Source organism: Candidozyma pseudohaemuli, assembly GCF_003013735.1.
Source record: "Candidozyma pseudohaemuli strain B12108 chromosome Unknown scaffold00011, whole genome shotgun sequence".
NCBI lineage: Eukaryota > Fungi > Ascomycota > Pichiomycetes > Serinales > Metschnikowiaceae > Candidozyma > Candidozyma pseudohaemuli.
This window is the reverse complement of record NW_020194445.1, coordinates 86,915-113,549: the sequence shown is the minus strand read 5'-3', so window position 1 is coordinate 113,549 and position 26,635 is coordinate 86,915. Positions and strand designations below refer to the sequence as shown.

At 45.1% G+C, this 26,635-nt stretch overlaps 11 protein-coding genes and 1 non-coding gene across 12 annotated transcripts; 7 read left to right on the top strand and 5 right to left on the bottom strand.

The window, feature by feature from the left end:
- Positions 1-405: 405 nt before the first annotated feature.
- On the top strand, positions 406-1,743 carry LYS9 (saccharopine dehydrogenase (NADP+, L-glutamate-forming); the record flags this gene model as incomplete). The annotated part of the gene is made up of 1 exon (XM_024859224.1): positions 406-1,743. One exon carries the CDS (start codon positions 406-408, stop codon positions 1,741-1,743), a length of 1,338 nt encoding a protein of 445 aa, XP_024712526.1.
- Positions 1,744-1,805: 62 nt separating this feature from the next.
- C7M61_003891 (uncharacterized protein) lies at positions 1,806-3,514 on the bottom strand (the record flags this gene model as incomplete). Its single annotated transcript, XM_024859223.1, has 2 exons — positions 1,806-3,320; positions 3,371-3,514. 2 exons carry the CDS (start codon positions 3,512-3,514, stop codon positions 1,806-1,808), a joined length of 1,659 nt encoding a protein of 552 aa, XP_024712525.1.
- Positions 3,515-3,743: 229 nt separating this feature from the next.
- On the top strand, positions 3,744-3,817 carry C7M61_003890. The gene has a single exon. It is a non-coding gene; the product is annotated as a tRNA-Val (tRNA).
- A 400-nt stretch (positions 3,818-4,217) lies between these two features.
- On the top strand, positions 4,218-5,300 carry C7M61_003889 (uncharacterized protein; the record flags this gene model as incomplete). Its single annotated transcript, XM_024859222.1, has 1 exon — positions 4,218-5,300. One exon carries the CDS (start codon positions 4,218-4,220, stop codon positions 5,298-5,300), a length of 1,083 nt encoding a protein of 360 aa, XP_024712524.1.
- Positions 5,301-5,366: 66 nt separating this feature from the next.
- C7M61_003888 (uncharacterized protein) lies at positions 5,367-6,713 on the bottom strand (the record flags this gene model as incomplete). Its single annotated transcript, XM_024859221.1, has 1 exon — positions 5,367-6,713. The coding sequence occupies one exon, from the start codon at positions 6,711-6,713 to the stop codon at positions 5,367-5,369; it is 1,347 nt and encodes a 448-aa protein (XP_024712523.1).
- A 594-nt stretch (positions 6,714-7,307) lies between these two features.
- Positions 7,308-7,925, top strand: OPI3 (bifunctional phosphatidyl-N-methylethanolamine N-methyltransferase/phosphatidyl-N-dimethylethanolamine N-methyltransferase; the record flags this gene model as incomplete). The annotated part of the gene is made up of 1 exon (XM_024859220.1): positions 7,308-7,925. The coding sequence occupies one exon, from the start codon at positions 7,308-7,310 to the stop codon at positions 7,923-7,925; it is 618 nt and encodes a 205-aa protein (XP_024712522.1).
- A 180-nt stretch (positions 7,926-8,105) lies between these two features.
- C7M61_003886 (glucose-induced degradation complex subunit) lies at positions 8,106-9,074 on the bottom strand (the record flags this gene model as incomplete). The annotated part of the gene is made up of 1 exon (XM_024859219.1): positions 8,106-9,074. The coding sequence occupies one exon, from the start codon at positions 9,072-9,074 to the stop codon at positions 8,106-8,108; it is 969 nt and encodes a 322-aa protein (XP_024712521.1).
- An 855-nt stretch (positions 9,075-9,929) lies between these two features.
- On the top strand, positions 9,930-10,769 carry C7M61_003885 (TFIIH complex subunit; the record flags this gene model as incomplete). Its single annotated transcript, XM_024859218.1, has 1 exon — positions 9,930-10,769. One exon carries the CDS (start codon positions 9,930-9,932, stop codon positions 10,767-10,769), a length of 840 nt encoding a protein of 279 aa, XP_024712520.1.
- Positions 10,770-11,409: 640 nt separating this feature from the next.
- Positions 11,410-12,180, bottom strand: C7M61_003884 (uncharacterized protein; the record flags this gene model as incomplete). Its single annotated transcript, XM_024859217.1, has 1 exon — positions 11,410-12,180. The coding sequence occupies one exon, from the start codon at positions 12,178-12,180 to the stop codon at positions 11,410-11,412; it is 771 nt and encodes a 256-aa protein (XP_024712519.1).
- A 959-nt stretch (positions 12,181-13,139) lies between these two features.
- Positions 13,140-20,664, top strand: HST6 (ATP-binding cassette alpha-factor transporter; the record flags this gene model as incomplete). The annotated part of the gene is made up of 3 exons (XM_024859216.1): positions 13,140-13,906; positions 14,516-16,680; positions 17,015-20,664. The coding sequence occupies 3 exons, from the start codon at positions 13,140-13,142 to the stop codon at positions 20,662-20,664; spliced, it is 6,582 nt and encodes a 2,193-aa protein (XP_024712518.1).
- A 44-nt stretch (positions 20,665-20,708) lies between these two features.
- On the bottom strand, positions 20,709-23,765 carry UBA1 (E1 ubiquitin-activating protein; the record flags this gene model as incomplete). Its single annotated transcript, XM_024859215.1, has 1 exon — positions 20,709-23,765. The coding sequence occupies one exon, from the start codon at positions 23,763-23,765 to the stop codon at positions 20,709-20,711; it is 3,057 nt and encodes a 1,018-aa protein (XP_024712517.1).
- A 673-nt stretch (positions 23,766-24,438) lies between these two features.
- Positions 24,439-26,610, top strand: C7M61_003881 (protein disulfide isomerase; the record flags this gene model as incomplete). The annotated part of the gene is made up of 1 exon (XM_024859214.1): positions 24,439-26,610. One exon carries the CDS (start codon positions 24,439-24,441, stop codon positions 26,608-26,610), a length of 2,172 nt encoding a protein of 723 aa, XP_024712516.1.
- Positions 26,611-26,635: the final 25 nt, after the last annotated feature.

Below are 26,635 nucleotides of genomic sequence, written 5' to 3'. Positions count from 1 at the left end.
AGCAAGGGCAAACGTCAGGGTAGAAGTGTTTCAGAACTCGCTCTCACCAAATGTGATGCCAAATATTTTATGTATTATAATCTTGAGGCAATATGCTTCGTTCTATCACCTTGTGGGGTAAAAATGGTGTTCATATTACCTGCTTTTGTAGTGGCATTTCACTTTGCATTCGAATTGAACCAACTTCATTTTTTTATCATAAAGTTGATCGGAAACCAAGATCTACAATATCATGGCTGTTCAAGCCATCATATACATCCTACCTCTATGACTCATGGGGTAGATGCCGTATCGCGGGGACAGATAACGAAAGTTCATGCAGGGTGATTGCATAGTACTGACGTTTAATAACCTCGAAAAAGGCTCAATTTTTCACCTCCCTCAACAACTTATTACTTTAGAATCATGGTTAAAAAGGTTCTTCTCTTGGGCTCTGGCTTCGTTGCCAAGCCAACTGTCGACATTCTTTCTGCTGACAAGAACATTGAGGTTACTGTTGCTTGCAGAACTTTGGAAAAGGCTCAGCAATTGGCGGGCTCCGTTGCCAGTGCCATTTCCTTGGATGTCAATGACGAGAAGGCTTTGTCCGACGCTGTTTCCAAGTTTGACTTGGTGATCTCATTGATTCCATACATCTACCACCACTTGGTCGTCAAGGCCGCTATTGCGCACAAGAAGCATGTGGTTACCACCTCCTACATTAACCCAAAGTTGAAGGAGTTGGAGCCTCAGATCCTCGATGCTGGTATCACCGTTATGAACGAGATCGGTTTGGACCCAGGTATCGACCACTTGTACGCTGTCAAGACCATGGAGGAGGTGCACAAGGCTGGTGGTAAGATCAAGTCTTTCTTGTCCTACTGTGGTGGTTTGCCTGCTCCAGAGGCTTCTGGAAACCCATTGGGTTACAAGTTCTCTTGGTCTTCTCGTGGTGTCTTGTTGGCTTTGCGTAACTTCGCCAAGTACTGGCAGGATGGTCAGGTTGTTGACGTCAAGTCTGAGGACTTGATGGCTACTGCCAAGCCTTACTTCATCTACCCAGGTTTTGCTTTCGTCTGCTACCCTAACAGAGACTCTACCACCTACAAGGAATTGTACAGTATTCCTGAGGCCGAGACTGTTATCAGAGGTACTTTGAGATACCAGGGTTTCCCAGAGTTCATCAAGGTGCTCGTTGACTTGGGCTTCTTGAAGGAAGATGAGCACCCATCTTTCGAGAAGGCTCAGCCTTGGAAGGATGCTTTGGCTCAATTGATTGGTGCTGCCTCCTCTTCCGAGCAGGACATTGTTGCCAAGATCTCTGAGTTGACCAAATTCAAGAGTGAGGAGGACAAGGAGAGAATCATCTCCGGTTTCAAGTGGTTGGGTCTTTTGTCTGACAAGCAGACTATCCCAAGAAAGAACCCATTGGACACCTTGTGTGCTACTTTGGAGGAATTGTGCCAATACGAGGAAGGCGAGAGAGACATGGTCTGCTTGCAGCACAAGTTCGGTATTGAGTGGGCTGACGGCACTCAGGAGACCAGAACCTCTACCTTGGTTGACTACGGTGACCCTAAGGGCTACTCTTCCATGGCTAAGTTGGTTGGTGTTCCTTGCGCCATTGCTGTTCAGCAAATCTTCGATGGCACCTTGTCCAAGAAGGGTTTGTTGGCCCCTATGACTGGTGACATCAACGAGCCAATCATGAAGGCATTGAAGGATGACTACGGTATCTTCTTGGTCGAGAAGACTGTCGCCTAAATTGTCGGTTCGTGAGGACGTAAAAAATGCAATATATACAATTATGGCCAGAAGCCTTAGCCTCAATCTGACTCTTCTTCCAGTTCGTATCCCTGGGTATACTCATCAATAAGATAGGAGATATCCTCAATCAACTCTTGCTTGTCTCCCACAATTTCTATATCCTTGGGTGCTCGCACACGCTGAATAATCTGGCGATACTGCTTGAGATGGTCCTTGAGGCCAGTTGATTGAGCAAACTCGGTGTATAAATTATCGGTTTCAAACACAGCCGGTGATGAGTCCAATGAGGTGAGTTTACCAATGTCTTTGTTCACACAGACCTTTCCGTCAAGCTTCTCCTTCAACTTTTCATTATCAGGGATGATGTACTGAGAAAAGAACCGTTTACTTGATGACGAATTCGACAAGAGGTTGAGATCAAGTTGCCTCAACTCTTTCTTGGGAGGCGCTTCGCCACGCAAAACTGCTTCAATTATCCGTGGATCATCAATAACTGTGGTTCCGGTGTTCGTCTCGACTTCATTAAGACGAATTTCATTGACGATGTTTCTTTTGTGGTAACCTCTCAATAAATTGGCTTCATATTCTGCCATAGTAGTCTTGCCTTCCGATTGATTGTTCGTCGACCAAATTGAGTTGACGAAGTATGCATGCACCAACCCACGATGCCATAGGCTCTCTGGGTGGAATGTGCTCAGTAGAAGACTCAGCTGTTGATCAATTCCAAGTGGGAAAAGGAGCGAACTGTTTTTGGATAGCTCTATCAAGCCTTTGATTCTTGTCAAAGTATCTTGCTTGGTGAATGATTTGGATCCAATGGCATAACACCATAGATTGTACTTACTGCTGACGCCGTTATTAAAATATTCGTCACGAAGATGGACCAACATCTCGTTAGTGAACCCACTCCAACCATTGTCAAGCTCGCTGAACAAAGAAACTCCTTGTATATTATCCAGCGACTCGAGTAGTTTCCTGAAACTTTCATCGACATCATCTTCGTAGTTTTTGTATTCTTCGGCGCCAATTTTGAAGGAGTCAAATTTATATCTCTCAAAATGCTTGTGGGTACCTTCAGGATGGGTGTAGTCTTCGATAGATAGTAGCGAATAAGGTCTGTAGATCAACTTGTTATAGTCTGTGAAAAACTTCGTGTTTTCGATATTGAGCATCAGATTATCTGTTGGCTTACCCTCATCCAAGCTTTGCTGATAAACATTCTTATCGACCCTGGGTTTCTTTTCAAGTTCAATACCGTCAAATGCTGACAAATCGATGGAGGGATCTTGAAAGGTGTATTTTCCTAAGAACCCAAATCCACCGTTGAGCTGGACATTTATAGCCCTAGGGTAGTAGTTTACCCTTCCATTTTGTTTTGATGGCTCTAAAAAGATGTCATTCTGGTGTGTGATTTTGGTCTTTTTCAGGTAAGGGATATAGGATTCCTGAACGTTGTAAAGATGAGTGCAAAGATGACCCAGTGATGATGATGCTGCAATGCTGATAACCTCTTGCATCAAGCAGAATTGATCTATTATTCTAAGGAGCTTTTTCTTGAAGGTCTTGGTGGACCACTAGTATGTGCATACAATGTACAGGAAACTCATCAATAGTTTGATTCCACGAGAGGGTCGTCTGAAGAATGAAGCGGCAGGTCTCCATTGATTCTTGCATTTGAGCTACGAGTGCAATCTGAAGCATTCAAGATGAAGTAAATCTGTGGCCAATTGAGCTCACGAATGCCCCATCTTTCGCTGAGCATTGACATAGTCTTCAGATAACCTTGATGGGACGCAAAACAGAAGAATCTTGGAATAGAGATCATGCAACTGCTACGAGAAACTTTCGAACGACTGAATTTAACCAAGATTTCGGTGTTTTGGACTTTGGGAACAAAACTAATGACTTTTCTGAAATTTTACAATATGCAGGTTTTCTTGTGGCATATTACTAATGCACTATATGTCCATCTGGTGAAATTTCCTTTACATTATTACGGTTTCGTGGTCTAGTTGGTTATGGCATCTGCTTAACACGCAGAACGTCCCCAGTTCGATCCTGGGCGAAATCATGATTATTTTTTTTTTTCATTTTTTTGAATTAACCCAACAAAGCATCCTTCAAAATGAATCTATTGTCGTCTAAATTTCTCTCGGATCTCTGGCTCATCGAAAGGATTTGGCATTCTTCAAAGCAGAGATCGCGGAATTTGTCTGACGTTGTGCTACAATCGAATCACCCTAAGTTATACTAAACTCACTATGATGTTACCAATCAATTCAATGAAGCTTAGACCCAGAGGCGGTCGACTTTCCAACAACGTAGCTGCCAAAAACTTATTTGACTGCACATACTTGTCACGTACAAATCACGTGTGCGTATTTTCACTAGCGCGAGCGTTATGTACCTAATACGTGTAAGATCTTTCAAACCGCTTTGCAACCATCTAACTCATCAGTATAACAACAGCCATGATACTTCTGGTGTTTCTATTTGTTTGTCTAGCTTTCGTTGCGGCCATAGACCCGTATTCCGTCTTGGGAGTTCCCAAAGATGCCGATGAAAAAACAATTAAGACAGCCTACAGGCAGTTGTCGAAGCAGTATCATCCAGACAAAAACCTGTCGCCTGAGGCCCATGATAAATTTATCGAGATAGGAGAAGCATATGACATACTCAACGATCCACAGAAAAAACAAAATTATGATCAGTTTGGGGATGCCAACGGTGGTGGAGGTTTTGGAGGTGGAGGTGCTGGATTCGATTTTGGTGACATGTTCAACCAATTTTTCCAAGGTCAAGGTGGATTCCATGGTGGCCATGGACATCAAAGGCGTGTTCAAAAGGGCCCCGATACCCAAGTGAATGTGGAGATGACCTTGAAGGACGCATTCCTAGGCAAAGATTTAGAGTTTGACGTCGAGATGAACAACATTTGCAGCAAGTGCAAGGGTAGTAGATCTGCAGACGGCAAGAAACATACATGTACTAAATGTGATGGGCGTGGTGTTGTCATGATGAGAAGACAAATGGGCCCAATAATCCAGCAGTTCCAGTCCCAGTGTGACCAGTGTGGTGGTAAAGGGCAGACGATAGCAAAGCCCTGTAAGAAATGTGAGGGCCAAGGTACGGAGCGTGTTTCGAGACACTACAACGTTTATGTGAGTCCTGGTACGCCGCGTAACCATCGTCATGTTTTGGAGGGCGAGGGTGATCAGAATCCTGACTTCGTGGCTGGAAACATGAACCTTCAATTCAGAGATGCTTCTGCGGAAAATTGGGGATTCCGTAGGATTAAGAATCATCTCTACAGAACAGAGCTCCTCACAAGCAAAGAAGCCAACGCAGGCGACTGGAGTCGAAACATTGCATTCTTTGACGGAGAATCCGTGACAGTGAAGAGAGGAAAGAATGTGCCCGTGATAGACGGAGAGGTTGAAGTGATCAAGGGGCACGGGATGCCTCATTTCAATGACGAGCACGAATATGGTGACTTGTTCGTTGAATACAAGGTGATACCCGTTGGAAGGTCTTCAACAAAAGATGAGTTATAGGTTAGATGAGGAAGGAGAGGATGAAGGTGGTCTACAATATTGTTAATAGAGGTGAATTAAACTTATTTATTCCGTCTTCTTCAGGTTTGGGGTCTTTTGTGAGGACACTCTTCTGAAAACTTTGTACAAGATAATTGAGACCCCCAAAAGAAGTGAAAGTAATGTCACAATGTTTGTTGCATTTGCATCAAAAGTGGCCCTCGGGATGTCAACATCAAAGTATCCATGCTTCAGGGCATGGTAGAAAATGGTGTCATCAGTGAAGAACTTTTCGAAACTTCCTCCCGGTGCCCTCTTGTTATCGAACGGAGAGTTGTTCAAAAGATATGGGTCAACGAGAGCTTCGCAAGCGTAGAAAACGACAGGCTTATCGAGAGCTGTGTGCTTATGTTGTTCGGCATCTGGAACCTGGTATCGAGTGTGCAATGTGAGGTCAAAAGGAAAGCTAGTAGTATCTTTGTGCTCCACTAAAACCTCGTTACCCCACTGCTTGATAGAATACTCGGGCAACTCCAAATCCTTTGTACCATAGTTTGCAAGGATGTCAAAACCTGGTGGGATCTGGTATGGATCGAGGAATATCGACTTCTCGAGAGTGTAGTAGGAGTATAGGATGCAATTCTTGATATCCTCGTCAACTGGGTGTTCGGGAGCATCACCAAAGGAAATAACTGGGTGTAATCCATTTGGCTTGTAAGAAAGATCAATTGGCTCGAGATATCTGTGTCTTGGTTTAACGTGGAAAAGTGTCCTCTGGACCAAATCCTGATCAGGTTCGTCATTCATCACCACCCTCGCACCAGAGAGAATGATATTGTCTCTTGAGGAAGGTGCATCAATGGCAAAGATTCCCACTTCCGTGAAGTCTGATGTATTGCTTACATCGACGGTTCTTTCCTTCGCATCTGGGTAAAAGAGCTTCAAGGATGACGTCCCGTCACTCGAATGGTAATCTAAGCAAGACCAATCACCATTCACATCAGCTAAGCTGGGCTCGACGTTCTTGAAGGACATTGCCAATGGCTCTTGTACATGAAAGTAGAGAGCACTGAGAGAAGGGATCCAGGTCTGGACGTCTGGCTCGACGCCAAAGTAATCTTTAATCAATTTAGCACTGTTTTCGTAGAACTCCTCTCTTTCCTTGACAGAAGAAATCACAAGCGGCTTCACGTAGAAATGCAGCCCGATCTGGTAAGGATATGAGAACGGCAGTGTGACACGCGAGTTGTCGTAACCCTTGTTGACTTGCAAACGTAGCGACTTCACATTTTTGAATTCTGGAGCGGGAAAAGTGAACCGATCCTCACGAGCGACGTCCATATCTTCCTTGAGACTCACATAGGTATCATTGATGGTGTTGACGACCTTCTCCTCTGAGGATTTGGAATGGATGAAAGTAACTCTATGCCTCATTATATTTCAATTGTCTTCAATTCTATGTGTAGAAGTCGTATTATGCGTCGATTTTTTGGAATCCAGGTAGAAAGAGGGCTGGTCGATGATAAATTGTAGTCTGGAGCTATTAGATACAGTGTTCTGAACAAGCAAGAGCCATACCTCGAGCCGCATAGACGAGTGCGCGAATGGGTCCGAAGCGTATTCGAATGAAACATTCTAATGCTGACCAAAATGGAAAATGATAAATTGGCCAAAATGACATTGACCCAAGTAATCAATGCTTTGTATTAAAAATAGTGTTTATTTCTCGGCCTGTCGTGAGTAACTTTCGAAGGCTACTCAGTTTTCGCAGCCACTTGTCCAAAGTACATACATGTCCGCCATTGTCTCGCAACAGCTCCAAAACGCTCTCAATAAAAGTTGAGCCTTTGTTTAGCGATCCCAATAGCTCTGCTCCGTTTTTCGCCAAAAGGAACCGTTCTTACGTGAGGGCCAACATTTCCAGTGAATCACGTGAGTAAAGTCCACCTATCACATGCCAACGCTGCCCCATATATCAAGACCTGATTCAGATCGTTTTCTACACCGTGCATTCACATCCTAACAGCCATGGACAAACTGCAGTGGACAGAGCTTTACACTAATTTTGCCGACTACATCGACTTCAATTGCCAGCTCAAGCTTGCAATTGGCTGCATTGCCTTCAATCCCATTTTCTGGAACATAGTGGCCCGTCTTGAGCACAAGACCCACTTCCTCACCAAGGCCGCTGGAGGTGCCAGAAACGGTTGTTACTTGTTGGCGTTCACCATTTTCTCCTTGGGTATTTTCCGTGATCATGTCTACAACCAGGCCCTCCAGGCTCAGCCCACTTTTCAACCATTGGTTGAGTCTACCTTGGTTAAGGCACTTGCTGTAGGTACCTTCGCCTTTGGCAATGTTCTCGTTTTGCTGTCAATGTGGGCATTGGGCGTCACTGGAACCTACTTGGGTGACTACTTTGGTATTTTGATGGACGAAAGAGTCACGTCGTTCCCATTCAACATCAACGACAACCCCATGTACAATGGTTCCACTTTGTGCTTCTTGGGTACCGCTTTGTGGTTCGGAAAGCCTACCGGCTTGGTCGTGACAGCTTTTGTCTATGTCATGTACAAGATTGCTTTGCTTTTCGAGGAGCCATACACCGCTGCCATCTACGCAAAGAGAGCAGAGAAGAAAGACTAAGTGATACGATCTTAGAGTTTGGGAGGTCTTCAGTTCTTCAACATGTAATTAACCTAGCATCTTTTCTATTCCAAAAACGCTTATAAATAGACTTCAACAGTTGCATCTATCCCAGAAGAAAAAGTTCCCGTAAAATATTCGTCTCATCGTTAAACTGCTCTTGAGCAGCGCATTGCCCAGCTAGGCAAAGTCAAATGTGTAGGAGCTCTCCCTGTCTTCAACGTACCGCAAGGAGAGCAGCTGGAACTTATCGTTCTGGGTATGGTAGTACAAGCCGCTGATGGTGCCGGGAATGATGCGGGAGGAGAAGCAGTCGCCCGAGTTGGTGTTAGCGCCACCACCAATGTTGAGCACCACGTAGTAGAAACCCTCGAACGAAGCATTTTTCAATTGCTTGATTCTCAGGTCGGGCAACAAAAACTCCTCCTTCCAGCGCATGTAAATGTACTGGTTGTCCAGGTCCCCGGCATGAATGCTGCGCAACTTCGATAGAAGGTGCTCTTCGGACATGCTGCTGGAGGCCCGGGTGAGCGTCCTCCAGTGGTCAATATCGTTCTGGGGAAAAGAGCCCCAGTTTCTGTCTTCTGTGATGAAAGCATATTCCTTCATCTGGTAGTCCTTAGGGTGGTTTTGCCAGCGAGTGCTATTGAGCGGGTTATTGATGATCTCGCCCTTGAAACAGGTGGTAATAAGCGGATGTTCGTCCGTAAGGCCCAGGATCTGGAAAAAGCCCGTCACGATGGAGCTCACCAAGTCCACGCTCTTGAGCTCAACCTTGATGTCGTAGCGGTAAGCACCGCTCTGCTGTTCGCCCACAAACTTGGCGTTGGGCCGAAGGTACTGGTTCTGGAGACGTGGCACGTCCTTGTGAACAGCGGGATCGTTCATAAAAAATTCGGCGTACCTGTCGATATGCTTGTAGCCTGAGGCAGATGACCAGGTGCTCTTGCGGCGAAGCTGAGGACTATCTGCGACAGGAGAGGGACTCAGGGGCTCCTCGCGGCGGCTCAGGCGCTGAGAAGTAGCATCGTGGACACGAGGTTTCTCAGGCTTGTAGTCCACTGGCTTGAGGCGGATGATCAGGCGATGGGGTTTCTTGGAATCCCTGGGCTCATTGCCCGGCTTTGGAATGTGCTGAGTAACAGGCATCGGTGGCTAGTCAGCGGTCCTCAGGAGGGAAATATATGGGGATTATATGGGCAAAGGAAAATGTGGCAGAAGCAGTGGGCAGGTGGAAAAGACGAGAATTAAAGGATCGCGATATCTCAAATCACGTTGCCTTATCGCCAGTGGCTCGTCTTTTTTCTCTGCGGCCTCTTCGTTACCTCACCTCCGGTGTGCGGACTGTCGCTCGGACATATCGCTGCTGCAAAATCAGCCAGACAGCGTTCGCCACGGCATCCACGGGTCCATGATCGGGAAAGTCACTTTGAGCTGTAAAATGTATAAAAGTGGTAAACGCTACAATAAAATAAAGAAACCTCTTCAGTTATTATTCCGCCATGTTGGCCGCTCGGGTTTTTCTATTTTCATCTCTTCACCTCTGCTCACGATGACAGCAACCGCTGACGCAGGTTTCGCTGCAACCCTCACTACTCAGCTGTGGCTACACAAACCTGTTTCTTTTTTCGGCGTTGCTATCATCCATGTCACATCTGCCGCCTGATAGCCGTTTCGTAGTTTGCTCTTCGACATCACGTGGGCCAGATCTGCAAAATTGGTTTTGGGGGTTTTTTGGCCTTGTCCATCGCGTGACGACCCTGGAACCACTCAACTGTGGCCCGTCCTAGAATGGCTGCGAAATACGCTGCAACCTCGACTCCACAAAGCCTCGCGCCAGCATGCTTCCAGAAGTCGCCAAAGTTGCTTTTGGCAAATTTTGCCTCCGTTTATTCGTTTGAGCCGCCATCGCCGTAAATTGTTCGAAAGCCTGGCTTATCGGCTCCTGCAGGCATCGCATCTCCAGACTATGGCTTCATCAGCAGCAAGTCCGCCTAGTCCATCATGAGTGCTCCTCCTACACCGCTCCACCCTGCACCAGACCAGGAGGTGAACGAATTGCCGCAGGCACAATTGGCCGCCGACAACCTAGATCTCAATCCTGGCCTCGAGGACGACTTGTCTGACGATGACGTCAGCATGGCTCCGCCAGACTCGGGAGAGAATGAAAAAAGCGAAGAGCCCAGTGTCGAAATTGCCCTGTGGACTGTGCCCTTTGAAAGTGCCTACGATGCTGAATTGTCGAAGTTACTGAAAAACGCCCATCCTAGTGTGAATAGCGCCCAGCAGAGTAAGCTCGTGGCGTACTTGGATCATGAGCTTCTACAGGTCCAGCGGAAGTTTGTCAAGAACCAAGCAGAGACAAGAAAGGAGTACACTTTGCAGCAATTGCTCACTGACTTGGCCCAAATCGTCGATGTGCTCTGGGTGCTGGTTTCACCTGAACACGCCTTTTTCGGCCAGGAAGAGTATTTTATAAAGATCATGGGTGATTTGGAAGACTGGGTCGATTGGTACGACCTCAGTGCCATTGGCACAGACAGGACAACGGAGGTCTTCCTTTTCGGGCTTTTTTCCTTTTTCCAAAAAATGGATGTTCGCATATCTCTACTCATTGATGGTCTTTCCGAAACAAATCCACATCTGAAGTTTGACAGAACACAGCTTGTACGTCTCTTCCCCATCGCCAATAGGTTGAGACTAATCATTGTGAGTAAACTACGGCCCTTGAGAGACGAATTGGCACGCCAAAGAGACTCGAAAAACACCCACGCTGATAATCTCCTTAATCTTGTCGATGTTGAAGTCGGCCGACTTTTTGAAGGAACCCTCGAAAGAAGCTGATTGAAATTAGGGTAATGGCTGCAAAACACGGTTATAGGTGATGCACCTGTGCACCAACTCATTCTCGCATACATAGTAATCATATACCGGTACTCGAATCTGCAAAATACCTAGATGTGGCCCTTCGGATCAGGCGAACCCAAAAAGGACATCGCCGATGAGCTTCCCGAGAATTTGCAGGAGTTTTACAAAGAAGTGAGCCCGACAAAGCAGAAACAAGAGCTAGCTTCCAAAGATGCACAGGTAGCCAAGGTATTGGAGAAAAACCAGCATGAATACTCTTTTGAGCTTGATCAGTTCAAAAGAGAATATCTGGCACAAAAATCTTCGGCTATAAATTGTGCTGAACTCCAAGAGGCAGTCCTCAAATGCTACGATGGCTGGCTGATGTTTGGAATAGATAATTGTTCGGCTCAGATTAAGCGAGGAGCTAAGTGCAATGAGTTGCAGGAAAGAGCTTTTGTCAAACTAAGATACAACGACTGCTACAGTCAAAAGCAATGCAATGCTATTCGTTTTGTGGTAGACCAGCTATTCACAAAAAATTTCGGCCAGCTAGGCGAGAATGTCAATGATGAGCTGCTGGTGAAGTTCGAGAAGGACTTGGACGATGTCTTTCACAAACTTTGGAAATAATTATTTATATCTCATCCACAAGGGCATTCCAAAGAGCAAGCTTCTCGGGGAATTTCATCAGAGCCACCAATCCAGAGGTATTTGGAAATACATACACTGAGGGTTTCTCGGGGCAGCGCTTATGAAAAGCTTGGATAAGCGTTGTGGAGGCCTCTTGCTTTCCCCATGCGAAATTGGCTTTGGTAAGCTTGTACCCAGGTATAAGAAACTGCACCACGATTTCCCAAATCCCCTTGCCGATAAATACTACGAATGGTGCCTTGGACTCGTTGAATTCCAGCATCAATCGAGGTACGTTGGCTATCTTCTCCGCCTTGCTGAGTTCCTGAGCCGTTTTGGTGCAGCGTAGCACAAGGTCAGTGAACCCAATGCCATATTCTAGCAAATCGTTGTCGTGCCGGGCAGCAGCTGTACATATTTTTGCGTCGTTGCCGTAGAGCTCTTTGAGCAAACCATGATCTTCAATGTATATATCACGACGAGTCAAGACTTTTCTTAGTAGATCCGAAGCATTGAAAAGCTTCCAAAAGAGGTTCGTAAAGTGAGCGTAATGGTGCTGTTGTTTCGAAGATTCCACTCCAGGGTTGAACCCCACGAACACCACTGTGATTCCCGGTGCGATCGAGGGAGGGAGATCAAGAAGAGCGGTAGTCAGTTCCTTAGATTGTGCCTTCTTGCTCTTCAGAGCCTTTGGCTTTGCAACTTTCTCGGGCTTGAAATCGATATTGCCATCTTCATTGTATTTGTATGCTTGAAGGCGATCTTTCAAAGACATGGCATAATGAACAGAAGTGGGTGTAAGTTTGTGATTATAGTGCGAACGAGAGGAATTCATGAAATATGCGTTTTAAAGAATTATAAGAGTAAAATACACTGGAGTGTGAATAAAAAAAGTTTTACATTTCATTGTTTTTGGTTCATTTCACAGTTACTTGCAATATCTTCAAGTGATTCATTTCGAGTTTTGTGGGTGCAAACTCGATATTCCTTCTCGCTCAGTGGTTCGAGATTAGAAGCTTCACGGAATACCAGCGCAAGGCAAACCGAAAGGAGGGACAAAAATTAACCCAGGCGAGTTAAGAGTGTAACTTAAGCATTTGGCCCAGTCTTTTCAAAAATTGACCCACATAAGGTAGCACTCTCCGATTCTATACGGCTGCTAAAGAGCGGAGTCAAGCCCCGATTTTTTTCAAATGTGCTTGGAGACCTAAACGGGAATAGCTTCATAAATCTTCAATTCTTCAAATTATATTTCGGATATTCCTGATCTAGTGGTACGAATTGAGCACTGACGTCACCCAACGGTTGACCCAACGATTTGGCATAACGATAAACCATCGCGCGCCGCACCGCTCATAACAACAGCGAAATGAGGTCAATTCCATTTTAGTTACCAACTTTCACAAGCCTCACATAATTCCACACCCAATGCTGCCACAATTCAGGATCCCTTTTGGGAACCGAAATGAGGAAACGCAGTATGCTACCCCCGAAGCAAAACCTGTAATCGTCAATGACATTCTACCCGATGCCGAATCTACCCTCGATCAAGATCTTCTTCGATACGAAAATGGCACGGGTTGGTCAACGCAAGCTAAGAACGATGCACATGGAGCCCGCAAGAGACTACCGTCAATATCGAAAACAAGCCCGTCTCGAACTTTCACAGAGCCGGTGAATTCATCGTCAACTCCGTTACCTGGAGCCCATCCTCCACTGGGAACACCACCAAGAATGGGTAGGGTTGTCTTTTCTCCTACGAAAGAGGTCATGAGATACGAGGAGGATAACGGAGAACGTGTTTTCAGAACGGAGCCTGAAGGGAACACCACAGACGATAAGACAAATCCACGTCCAGGCTTCCTCAATAACTACACTATTCCATACATTCTACTGATGTACCTCCAATTGCTATTCAACGTTCTACTTGCACTGATTATTTTTTACATCATCTACCTTTTCATCTCGACCATCAAGGCTGATACAAGACACAAGATGGAGATTGCAACCACTGACGCATTGCGAGAAATCAGCTTGTGCTCCAGAGAATTCTACCGCAATAAATGCGCCACTGACCATAGAGCTCCTGCTCTAGAAATGCCTTGCTTGGAATGGGAAAAATGCATGAATAGAGACCCGGAGAAGATAGGAAAGTCGTTGGTCACAGCGCAGACATTTGGTGAAATCATCAACGAGTTTCTCAAACCAATTAGTTGGAAACTGGTATTTTTGTGCAATTTTTTGCTAATTGGCAGTTTCGTCGCCACGAATGTCTTACTTGGAGGGTTTAGGGGTGGCATGAGCTACGACCAATTGGACAATTTGAGAAAATTAAAGGCTCTAGAGGACAGGCTCAATGCAGCCGAGACAGAAATGGAATCCTTAAGGAAGTCAAATGCCGAGTTGAAGAAGCAGGCCCCAACTTACCTCTCACAACACGAGCTCGACCTCATGAACGAGAGTATAGGCTACTCCCCACTCATGGCGAAACTGAGACGATAGTGAAAACTGAAAGACACGAGACAACGACTTATAGACCTAACGCTGTATTCATAATTAAAGAAACTAATCTGAACAATAACCCCCTGCTCAAGCACATTGAGTCTAGGCGCATGGCTATTCTGATAGCTGCAAAAAATATATAGTCGAAAAATGCGCCTCACTCACTTAAACGATGATGTTTCTTAATAAGCCTCTTTGATAAATGCAGCGAATTTTGTCAAAATTAAAATTCCACAGTAATTCCGCTGGAAGTGAAATTTCCTCAATAGCTCGCCTACACACAATCTATCGCCTGTAAGTCCGGCGAATTTGTGCTTCCTATTGTTCGAAGCAGGTCACGTGCAAGATCTCGGCATGCTAATCGGCTCGATTCTCCAAATTCGATCAGACCTTCAATTTGAGTGCTTCACTTTTTTTCAGACACAAAAACTTCGCCAATAACTCATCTTGATGAGTCCTGAGCCGAGAAAGGTTATCGTCAAACGACGTTACTCTCGCGCTGGGTGCATTGAATGCAAACGCCGCAAGATCAAGTGTGATGAAGTGCACCCTACGTGTGGGAACTGCCAAAGAGTTAAATTTCCATGTGTCTACCCCACCGCTAATAGCGGCAACAAGCCTCGCCGGGCAAAAGAGGTTAAGAAGGAGGCTCTACCGATTTTACCTCAAGAACAGGAAGAGCATGACGATGATAGGATACGACAGGATCGGACTAACGTGATGCATCATGACTTTCACCAACAACCAGCCAACGCTGTGGGTATGCCCACACCGGCTCCCTCGGCAACAAATACAGGACTTCCCCATCACGCCAATGATCCTAGAGGTAGTTTCAATGGCTTCAGTCATCTACATGGGTCACTGTCATTGGGACTACCTACAACCACAGCCTCAGGAATTTCACCCCTACCCCATCTCAACATGATCCCCAATAATGACTCAACGAATTTGTCTGGGTCCCCATTGCCTCCCCTGTTTAGACTACCGGATATAGTACAGGATGATGGGCAGATGGATATGCTTTTGTTTGAGAACGTTCTCGATGATGCTAATACCTTGGTGCATGGCTTGGCTACATTTGATGTCTTGGGAAATGATGGGATTCTGCAACTTTCAGCTCAGAGTACGCCCGATGGGGCACATTTGAAGCCCTTCCACTCGGACATTATTCTCAATGAGGCAAACAGCGACAATCATCTTTTTAATGAAGCCCAGCTTCAGGACTATCTTCGTTACGGTACAGATCTTGACCGTAAGCCCGAGGGAAGTCAATTCTGGGAAAATATCAACGAACATATGCGTGATCCTATGCTTAACGAACCACGAAACAAGCCAAGTAACGAGGAACTTGTTGAACGTGTTAACGAGACTTACAACCTCTCAGCTGAGGAACTCGAATACTTTCGTGCTGTATCTTGCAAGGAGCTCTTTTTGTTCATATATCCGTTCGCTCCAACCACGAAGGATAACGAAATCATGCATGTTCTTCTCGAATATCTGTTGATGTTCAAGTATTTGGTTTATGCAATCATAGCTCTCGGAGCCTCATGCTTATTCACAATCACTAAAAACCCTAAGCATGATAGAAATCAGAAACGTTCCTCAGCAATTTGCATGAAATTGTTGGTGCAAGCCTTCACCGATCTTAAAAATAACGAGAACTCCCTCAGACACATAGAAGGGCTTATATTGACAGTTCTTATCCTTACAGTACTATTTTGTGATATCAGTCTCGTCGACGCAACTTCGGTTCCCGTTTCGTGGATCTCTCACCTCAACAAAGCTAGATCACTTTTGATCAAATACAAGCTAGTCAAGCAACAGGCAAACATCACCAAACCAGACTCCCTTGGAATCACAATTGCAAAGCTTTTATTCTTCCTTTTTGATTACATTTCGAAATTGGGGATGCTGAACTCGCAGATCACAAAGGGTAGTTTAAGAGATCTTCACCTTTTGATTGACATCACAAATACAGAGGGCCGTGAAGCTTTTGCCCAGCAGCAAACACTTCGTAAGTTGGGTGTGCTTATACCACCATCATCATCTCATTCGGGGTTCAATCTTTTCCTGACTTTGACAAATGAGGCATCTCAATGCATGTTCAAGCTTCTAGACATTATTGCAGGAGTCAACGAGAGTGAACTGAAACAGGCCAGCCCGGAGGAGGTTGGAGAACTTCTTTCACGAGTCAGTATCGTTGCTCAGCAACGTATTATACCAGGATTGAATCCCGAGGACCAATTTTTAATCCCTCGTGATCATCCAGCACATCCTGATTTTACTGACATGGCACGCAAAATTCACTTGCCCAGAAGTGCGTATGCTAAAGATACTGATGATCTCAATGATGTTAAGCATTACTCTTACTGTGATGTCGCTTTGAGGTCTCAGTTTTTGGTGCTCAACCTAAAAGTGTACACATCGCCAGGAATTTTACATCTACCTAAAAGTCATCCAATGATCAAGCGTCTTGTGGAACAGACCATGAAACTCATGTTCTTCTTGAAACTCAAGTCAGACCCCAGCTACGACAGGAATTTGGTGGTGGCAGAGCTGGAGCACTATTGGCTCTCTAAATCCCTCTTTGATTTTAGGGCGATCATGATTCAACTACCCTTCCGGGTCACGATTGATCTCACGGAAAGCGAGGACGATTTCGAGAAATTGGATTTATTTTTCAGAGGTCTTGTGAAATTCGGTGGAGGAAGCGGCATAGAGGCAGTGTCCAGAGCCAGGAAAAATAGAGAAGCTGCCAGGAAAAGAAAGGTAAGTGAGAAAAATACAAATAGTCTGGACGATATGGAATACCTGGCTACGTTATTTCCTATATACTGAGTCACAACCCCGACATGTTGTGTCTTTTTTATGTGGTATATATGCTAATGTCTTATACGAACATCAATAAGTGGTTTTAAATTAATGAGTGCTTGCATAATCGCCGATCTCTAATGCACCGCATATTATGCAGATAATATCGGTATTCGACACCATTGCGAGACCAAAAACGGTATACTCATGAAACCAAAAATATTTACAACGAAATCTATAAAATGGTCGAGGATGGATGTGGAAATAAGGTCAATTAATTTTCGAAGAAATGACAGTCAGTGATGATTTGGGGACTGGTGCCCCATCCAGAAAAGGCGGACTTTTGATGTTTGCAACCAAAAGCGATATTCCATTCTTCATTTCTGGACTTCTCACCATGGTGATCGCATCGGCTGGCTCACCAATCCAGACGCAAATCTACGGTAAAGCTTTTGACAAACTCACCAAATACATCACAGCGGGTTACGACGGAATGGGTGATTTTGTTGCAGATATAAGGCTTTTGTGCGGTCTCATTATGGTTGTTGGAGTGGTGAGGATGTTTTTTACCTGGCTAAGTATCCATTTGTGGCTTATCATTGGAGAAAGGCAACAGGAAAGAGCGAGATCCAGACTCTTGTCCAACTTGTTGGATCAGAATCTCGAATGGTACGAGCAAAAAGAGAACCTTATGGGCAGCATGGCCCAAGTGAACCGTTGCATAGAGGAGGTTAGAGTTGCCTTGTCAGAGAATATAGCGCTTTTGGTGCAAGGCTCTTCATCCATTGTCCTTCTCCTTGTCTCTGCCTTCATTTCGTCTTGGTCTCTTACCTTGGTCATTATGGCTTCAGCCCCACTCATGGCCCTCTCGAGCATTATCTTTGGCAGATTGACATTTCGTTTTGCGAATGAAGAAAATAATCTCAGTGCCAAAGCTTCGAAGATTTTGGACTGGTCCTTCGTATCTGGCAACCTTGTTCGCTTACTCAACGGCAAGTATCGAGACCTGGTGAGTTTCAACCAGATTGTGGATAAGTCTGCTAAAGCTTTCACAAAAATGTCTCTTTCAATCAGTTCCAACCAACTGATTTTGAGGGTGTTATCTTTTCTCATATTTGTTCAGGGCTTTTGGTTTGGCGCTTACATGGTTCTGATCGGGAAGCTCAGAGTGGGTCAGGTTTTGACAGCTTTCAGTTCATGTCTCATATTGGGAACACATGTGTCGACCGTTGCAAATGTGTTAGCTTTACTCAATAAAGGTCAAGCTGCAGCTGCCACAATTGCCGAATTCATGGAATTTGAGGAAGAGGAGAAGAATAAAAGTATCCAAGATCCCGAGGAGACTTTCGATCCAATCGTTTCAGGCAAACTTTTACAACTTGAAGGCGTGAGCTTCAACTATGGTGCTTCTGAAAAACAAAACATCAATAGCGTATCGGCTGAAATTTCTAATGAACATTTCACATTCATTGTGGGTCCCTCAGGTTGCGGCAAGTCTACACTTGTCTCACTTTTAATGAAGTTTTACATTCCTTCATCAGGAAGAATCATCGTTGACGGTTTAGACATCTCCCTGTTGAGCGAATCCCAGGTATCAAGCTTCATCACCTTGGTCGAGCTGAACGCACTCGTGTTTGACAAGCTGCTTTATGAGAACATTGCACTTGGAAGTAGAGAGATACTGGAAGAGAAAGCTTTGGAGGCCTGTGACTTTGCCGAGCTTGGAACTTTTGTCAGATCTTTGGAACATGGGATTCATCTGAGGATATCATCCTCCCTTTCTGGTGGTCAGATGCAAAGAATTGGGATTGCCAGAGCTTATTTGAAAAATAGCCCAATTCTTATATTGGACGAGGCCTTGAGTGCTGTTGATCAGATAACGAGACAAAAGCTTTACGAGAATATCAGAAAATGGAGGAAGGGTCGGATGACAATAATTGTGTCTCATGAATTGCTGGATATAACTGATGGGGACTACGTGCTTAGTCTCATGAATGGCGAGGTTGAGAAATATGAGCAACAAAAAGGAGATACTTCAAAAAAGCAGGAGACTGGCTCTCTTGAGAAGTTGACCTCTTTGGAGGAGGACACTGAGTCGATTTTCACCGATGGGCTTAACTATGGACCCAACAAAGCCAAGGACTTGGAGCACGGCTCTAACAGTGATGAGCTTCAGATCCTTAGTGTGTTTGCAGTTTTGAAGCATTGTTACCATTCCATTCAAAGCAAGCTCTTAATTATGATTGGCTTATTTTTGTCGTTGTTGAGTGGAGTCATCACACCAGTCTTGTCATTCTGCTTTTCAAAATTGCTTTCGAATGTTGTGGACCAATCCACCAAGCTCACTTCGAAGGGAAAAGGAGCGGTTTTTTGGTCATCATTAGTAATTGGTCTTATCGTGTTTGATGGTGCCATTTACTTTACTTCACATTTCTTGTTGGCCTTTTCGTCTGAAAGATGGGTCGTGGACCTTAGAAAGAAGGCATTAGTTATCATCAACGACCAAGACATGTCCTTCTTCTCAAGAAAATACCTGAAACCAGCTGAGTTGACTGCGTTATTGATGAATGATGCTAGAGATTTGCGCAACTTGGTTTCCGAATTCTTATCTGCTGTGCTTTCTCTTATCGCCTTGACACTTTTGGGTTTGATTTGGTCAATTGTCTCGGGCTGGAAATTGGCTCTTGTTGGCACAGCATTTGTTCCGCTTATTTTGTTGGTGACGGTTTCATATGGCTTGTTCTTGCTGAAGTTTGAGACAAGGTATAAGGACAAGGTGGGTGAGGTCGAGAAGTTCAACCATAATGCTGTTCTGGGAGTCAAAACTGTCAAAGCATTTGGAGTTGAGAATGACTTCCAAGATGGCTTGAAAACGAAGTTGAGTGAGCTTTCTTCTGTGGCAAAGCTTCGTGCTTGTATTACGGGTCTTGGGTTTGCTCTTCTGGAGATGTGTGTCAGTATAGCAACAGGTGCTATCCTTTACTACGGCTTATACCTAGTCGCCAGTATGGAATACTCGTACGAGTCTATGCTCCAGGTTTTGACGCTTCTTACATTCACCATGGCATCTGCTTCGACCTTGATGAGTTCGCTTCCTGAAATTGCAAGAGGACAGAGAGCTGGAACCTTATTTGCTCAACTTCTTTCGCTTACAGCTTCGCCAATCGAGACCTCTGGTACGGACCAAATTCATAAGCACATGCAAAGCGAGAACGTCATGAGTTTCGAGAACGTCAGCTTCAGCTATCACGAGTCTGACTCAGTGCAAAAGAAGGTGCTTCAAGACTTGAGCTTCAGCATCAAAAAGGGTGAGGTTGTGGGTATTGTTGGTGCTTCTGGAAGTGGTAAATCAACCATTGCACTGCTTATGGGCCGTCTCATGGATTGCGATAGAGGTCTCGTGAAATATGAATCAAAACCGGTGAAAACATTAGATCCATTGAGTTACAGGAGAAATGTTGCCGTTGTACCACAGCGCCCAAAGTTCTTCGAGGGCTCGATTTGGGAGAACTTATTGTACGGTGTGGATAAGGCCTTTATCGACAAGGCTTTTGTGGTCGAATGCCTCAAGCTTTGCAACATTTGGGATTTGGTATCTTCAATGCAACATGGATTGGATACTGTTCTCGACGAGAGAACCGTGTCGTCTGGTCAACTTCAGAGATTGTGTATTGCAAGAGCTCTTATTCGTGAACCTAAGATGATCGTGTTTGACGAATGTACGTCTAATCTAGACCAAGCAAATGCCGACATCATTACAGACCTCATCATATCCAAGCTTCATCAGTCAAATCCTGCCTTAGCAATTGTGGTCATAACTCATGACGTTGAGATGATGTCGCATCTTCCCAGACTTCTTGTTCTTAAAGATGGCGAAGTAAATCAGGATGGCGACTTTGAGACACTAAGTTCTCAGATGGGTGAGTTTAGGAGACTCACTACATAGCAAACTAGCTAATTCTCATCAGGCTTCTGTATTAAATTCTAGACTCATAACTTCAAATTGATGTAAGGAACCTCAACATCTTCACCCTCCTTGTCGTCGCAACAGACCTCGAGAATCAAACTCTTTGCGTGAGGGGGCAAATCCTTCTTGCTAACGGTCTTGATCAAGTCAGTGAACTTCATACTCAATCTCTCGTTGACCTTCTTTGGTGGGAAGAAAGAGGCGTACAATAGCGTGACACCGTAAGACAACATGGAGATCTCCAAGCCCTCCTTCTCTTCGAAGTGAGTGAGCAACTCCTTCAAAGTGATGTCTCCCTCAAGCTCGAAACGGTCCCAAATTTGATCAAATTCCTTGCCATTGTACTTACCCTTTGGAGACTTAACTGGTTCGGAGAAGCCGAAGAAAGGAAGGGCAAGGTTGACGAAACCATTCTTGTAAACCTCAATATCGTCGTGCTTGGCCACAACCTTGTAAAGTTCGAGACAGACCAAACCTGTAACCAAGGCGGTGGTGGTAGCAATAGCAGGAATAATCTTACCTGCAATGAATTTAGTCTTCGAGGCGTCAGCAGTCTCAATGGCGTAGTTCAAAGCTCTACAGTTGGAAGCTGCGGTGATGAACTCGATGTGGTGATTCGTGTCATCATCCTTCTCGAACTCAATAGGAGACAATCTGTAGCCTGCCAAGCTTGATGGCTCGGGCAAAGTTGCAGCGATCCTCTGGATCTCTTCCTCATCAAGGGAGCCAGAGAGTTGCCTAGCCTGCTCCTCAGCTTCTTGTTCGTTGGCAGCAATCTTGACGCCAGATTTAGGAGTGAACTCAGGGACATCGATGGAATCCAAAACCTTCTTGTAATCCTCAGGAGCAACACTTTGCTCCTTCAACCCATAGATGAAGGCCAACAAGTTGGCACCACCAATGATGAAGTTCAAGTGATCTGGGTTCTCAATGTCAAACTCCAATGGCTTTGGAGCTCTCTTTGGACCAGACCAAAATGGTGCACCATTGGAGGTCTTTGCATCCTCAGGGAAGTTGTACAATAATTGCTTGATCTCATGGTTGAATTTGGTTTCAAACTGAATTCTTGCCCACTTGATACAGTCCTCGAAAGTATAAGGTCTGTTGTTCAAGAGCTGAGCAATGTTGGACAAGGTACCTTTGATGTCTGGGTTCTGCTTCAAGGTTTGCTCAACATAGTTTGGTTGACTCAAGTACAAGTTCACAGTTTCAGGAGAGTCGGCAAAATAGTCCTGGAACAATGACTTGGCCCAGGCAATGGTGTGGTCGATTTTGTTGGGGAAAGATCTCAAAGTACACAATGGGATGGACTTCTCAGGAGGGTCTTGAGAGCTCGAGTAGGACTCAGTCAAGTTTGGAATCACAACCTGGGTGTTACCCTTTGTACCAAGAGTTCCAGACTCTAACAATGGCTTCTTGTAGAAGATACAACGACGATCGACGTACGTTCTCGCATCAACGTTATCCAAAGCATTGGTGACAAGGTCCAATCTTTGCCAGTAGGCATCATCGAAGATATGCTCGGTATCAGGACCAACTTTATCTAACTTGGACTCGATCTTACCCACCAAATGTGGGTTCATGGCTTGAACTGCCTTGGCTGCAATCTCAGACTTGTTGCCTCCAACATCTTTTGGTCTGAACAAGAACTGTCTGTTCAAGTTGGACTTTTCGATGGAGTCCATATCGGTAACAATAATATTTCCGTTAGGACCAGAGCCCAAGCCCATCATAGCCCAGTTCTTCAACATCTCGCAACCAATTGCACCAGCGCCAACCAAGAATACCTTAAGGTTGGAAATGGCCTTTTGGAATTCAGAACCAAAAACAGCAATTTGGCCATCATATCTGGAACCAACTGGCTGGGTGGTTTCAGCAGTTCTGGGGAAGTCTTCTGGCTTAGGCAAAGATTCCAAGGAGTCGAAGTAAAGGTATTGCTTTACAGGTCCGAACTTTGAAGAGCAGCATTTCAATACTTCTTGAGCGATCAAACCTCCAAAGAAGGCTGACACGCCTGGCACATCACCAGTGGCCTGGAAAGACAACTCCTTCAAGAGCTTCTTGTTGATTTCAGCCTCACCCAAAATAGATGGGTTCTGGGCATTCAACTCTTCAACGTATCTCAAAAACTCGTTGGCATCTTCTTCATGGCATGGGCGTGGTAGTTTGCCTTGGTGCTTTGTCTGGAACGCATGAAGGGCCTGGAATCCCAAGTGAAGCTGTGGTGGACGGTCAAACTTGGCGAAATCCGAGAAGACATACTCTGGCTCGGCCAATTGCTCTTTAAGAGACTTGAAGTTAAGTTTGGAAGGCATCTTAACCTGCGTGTACAATCCACCCTTCTTGTAGGTACCGTAGGATTCGTCAATCTGAATCTTGAAAGCGTAAGGCCCAAGAACCTCGATCTTGTGGGGAGAGCCATCGTTAAGCTTAGGCATGCCTTCAACCTCGGAGAACTTGACGTAGTCGCCATCTTGCAAGCCATGTCTGTTGTCATCCAACATGGTGACAGAGCCGTTAGCCTCAATGTCTGACACGATACCCGTCAAGGGCTCTTCACCAGTCTGGTCAATAACAGGGAAGGCCTCGCCCAAGTCGACGAACAATTGACCGAAAAGACCTCTCGTGTCGGCTGCGATGAAACCGATGTCGTTCTTGTGGGTGAACTCATTGATCTTGACCTGCTCTTCCAAGGACAAGTTTGTTGCCACCACAACCTTATACTTGACCAAAGTCGACTCTGAGATGTCTGAGGCCACGGAAATGGGCACGTACAGATTCAATTCCAGGACTTTGGCGGCTGTCACGTCTGCGATTGGCTTGCCAATGTCATCTTCGGACAAGAAGAATTGAGAGGACAAGTCCTGGACTTCGACAGGCTTAGGGTCGTAGAGAGCCAATGACTTGACGCCAGCAAGAGCGACGTTTTTGGCGATCTCCACACCGAGTCCTCTAAGACCGATTATTAATACGTTGGCGTTTTGCATTTTGAGCATGGCTTCCTTACCCAAGACATAGAGCTGTCTCGAGTACAAGCTCTCGTCAATTACAGGCAGGTCGACTTGCATTGATTCTGCCATATTGTGGGATTATGAAAGTAGGTGGTGGTTCTGAAGATCGAAGCTTAAGGAAGACAGTCTGGTTGCGGTGCGGAACCTTCTCTGTGTAGGAAGAAGCCTTCATTCTGGACCATTTGGTAGTGGAAGAGGGCATATTTTGGAACATGTGTGCATAATTTTGCATTCTACCCATCCGATTTTGCCGAAAAGACGTTTGTCATCAGTTTTTGAAATTTACGAAAACGGCGCTTGAAGGTCTACCTAGTACTCTATACGGAGTCTAGGCTCTGTTTAGGGGACCAACATGTGTTCCCATATTTTTTTTTGTTAAACAACTCATCTTATGAAACTGAAGAAGGAAAATGACACGGGAAAACCAATAATCAGGAAAGCAGAATCTTATCCAAAAGGCTCGAGATAATCCAGTAGATGCGTTGAGACATCGAGTGAGCATTAGTGTCTTGCACCCATGGCTGCGAAAGAGCAGATCCTAGAACCGAAAGGTTATCTCTTCACAACAAGATAACCTGTAAAAGTTACTAAAAAATCACAAATAATAATAAATTTCATCTTGCAGCCGATTTGAAAATTGCCCTTGGCAAAGGTCGCCTAGAAGTCACGTGTTCAACTTCCAAGTTCCAAAACACCTAGATAACCGCCCTATCTTTTTACCTCCGAAAGCTCCAAGAGTCAAATGAGGCTCTCTCTTCTAGCATGCGTGCCTTTGCTAGCTTCTGCTATAGCGAGCCCAGCGGCCATCAAGCCTGATTCTGAAGGCAAAAAGTCCGAGGCCGAAAAGAGTGAAAATCAAGATACCACCGGAGAGGCACCTGATGCAAATGCTGAGGTCAAGATGCCCGAGTTGCTCACAATAGAAACGTTTGATGAATTTACTTCAAAACATTTATCCTTCATTGAATTTTTTTCTCCTTACTGCCACCACTGTCAAGCGTTAGCACCCAAATGGGAACAAACTTTCAAGGAAACAGTCGAGAGTCAGCAGTCATCGGGCATTCATATGAGACAAGTGAACTGTGTTGAAAGCGGTGATCTCTGTGAACGTGAAATCGTGTCATACTATCCGAACTTGAGAGTCTACGTGCCAGAACTTAATGCCGAGGGAGAGCATACCGGTAAGGCCAAGATCGTGGACTCATTCCCCCGTGCACTCAAACAAAACCCCGAAAACTTCAAAAAATTCATGAAGAAGACAGCGGCTGAGTTTGGTGATGGTTCCGGTTCGATGCCCTCGTCGTCTCAGCTTCTAGACACTGACACCACATTGAAAATCGTGGCCGGAGAAATGGAAGAGCCATGGTTCATCGGCATGTTCTCCTCTACTGACGAGGAATGGGAGTCTGGAAAGTTTTCTAGAACATGCATGGACTGCTTGCGAATCAAGAGTGACTGGGACAGATTGTCTAACTTGATCGTCAGCTCCACCAAAGCAGGCCATCTCAATTGTAAGTCAAACCCTGCCTTGTGTGAAAAGCTCGGCTTCCCAGAATTGAGTTCCGACTTGCGTCAATCACCAAAATATGCCATGTTTTTGCCAAAACACACTGGTATAATCAGGTTCGATTACAACCGGGGAATGGATATTGATGCAATGAAGAGATGGATTCAGAAATTAGCGCTCAATTGTCAATATGAAATTGCAACAGCCGGTCACTTCGAGGATTTGGATCTTTTTGTCACCGAAAAGCCAGCAAAGCCTTTGGATATTTCGCTTCCATTGGACCCCCGAGTTGCCCTCATCTTTGCGTTCGACAAGAAGAAGATTACCAAAGAGGACAAAGACATTCTTCCGCACCTTCTTGAAATGGTGACATCCCTGCCATTCAACATACGTCTATACGGATCCGGATCGGTGAAGTTCGAGGAAACATTGGAATATCAGTCCAAAGGGTTGGTTGACTTCATTCGCACAGACGAAGACCTCAAAGATGTGCAATATAATCGCCCTCTACACATTGCAACCACATTGACGAACAAACCAACCCTTTATATGTTCAAGGAAAACTCCATGGTTCCAACAGTGTTTCAAAACTATGCTCCGGAGGACATGAGAAATCCTGAAAAACTCGAAGCGTGGGTTATGAAGAACATGTATCCTTTGTTCCAGGAATTGACCCCAGAATACATTGAATGGTACTTCAACGTGAAGGACCAGATGAATGACAAAATTGTCGTCACATTTGTCGACAGTGACAAGGAGGATCAGTTTAAAGAGATTTTGTACGACATATCATTGGTGGCTCATGAGTACTTGTTCTTGAAAAAAGAGTACTACTTCCAACTGTTGACCGAGGAGAGAAGCGCAAAATGGGATAGGATCAATGCTCTCAAGGAGAAGGGCGCTGAGCCGCTTGAAGTGATCAATGCTATGAAAGCAGAGGTTCCACATCTTTTTGACCATGACGATGCCCTTTTCGTTTACATTGACTTGAAAGCACACCCTGGTTTGGCGAAATATGTTGGATGGGATATCGATGGAGAAGGCTACAAGCCTGGCGACTCGATTGTCGTCACCAAAAATACCAAATACTACTGGGACCGTTCTTTGCAAGGAGAAAAGCTCACGGTTGAGCCAGCAAAGTTGCGTCCAGTTTTATTGCATCTCCTAGACACTCAGTTAACAAAAGGCATTAAGATCTCGGGCTTCACGCGCAAACTTGCGGCAAGTCCATTCACCAGCTGGTTCAGAACACTCGACTCCGTCTACCAGCACGGTCCCCTCGGAGTAATTTTCTTACTCATTGGCTTCTACGTCTTGTACAAGATTGCCATGAGGTTTATCAGAAGAAGCAAGATCGGGCTGAAGGGAAGAGGCATCATTGGCAATGTCACAGAAAAACACGACTAGATTATCCCTGAACTTGTCTCAAGCG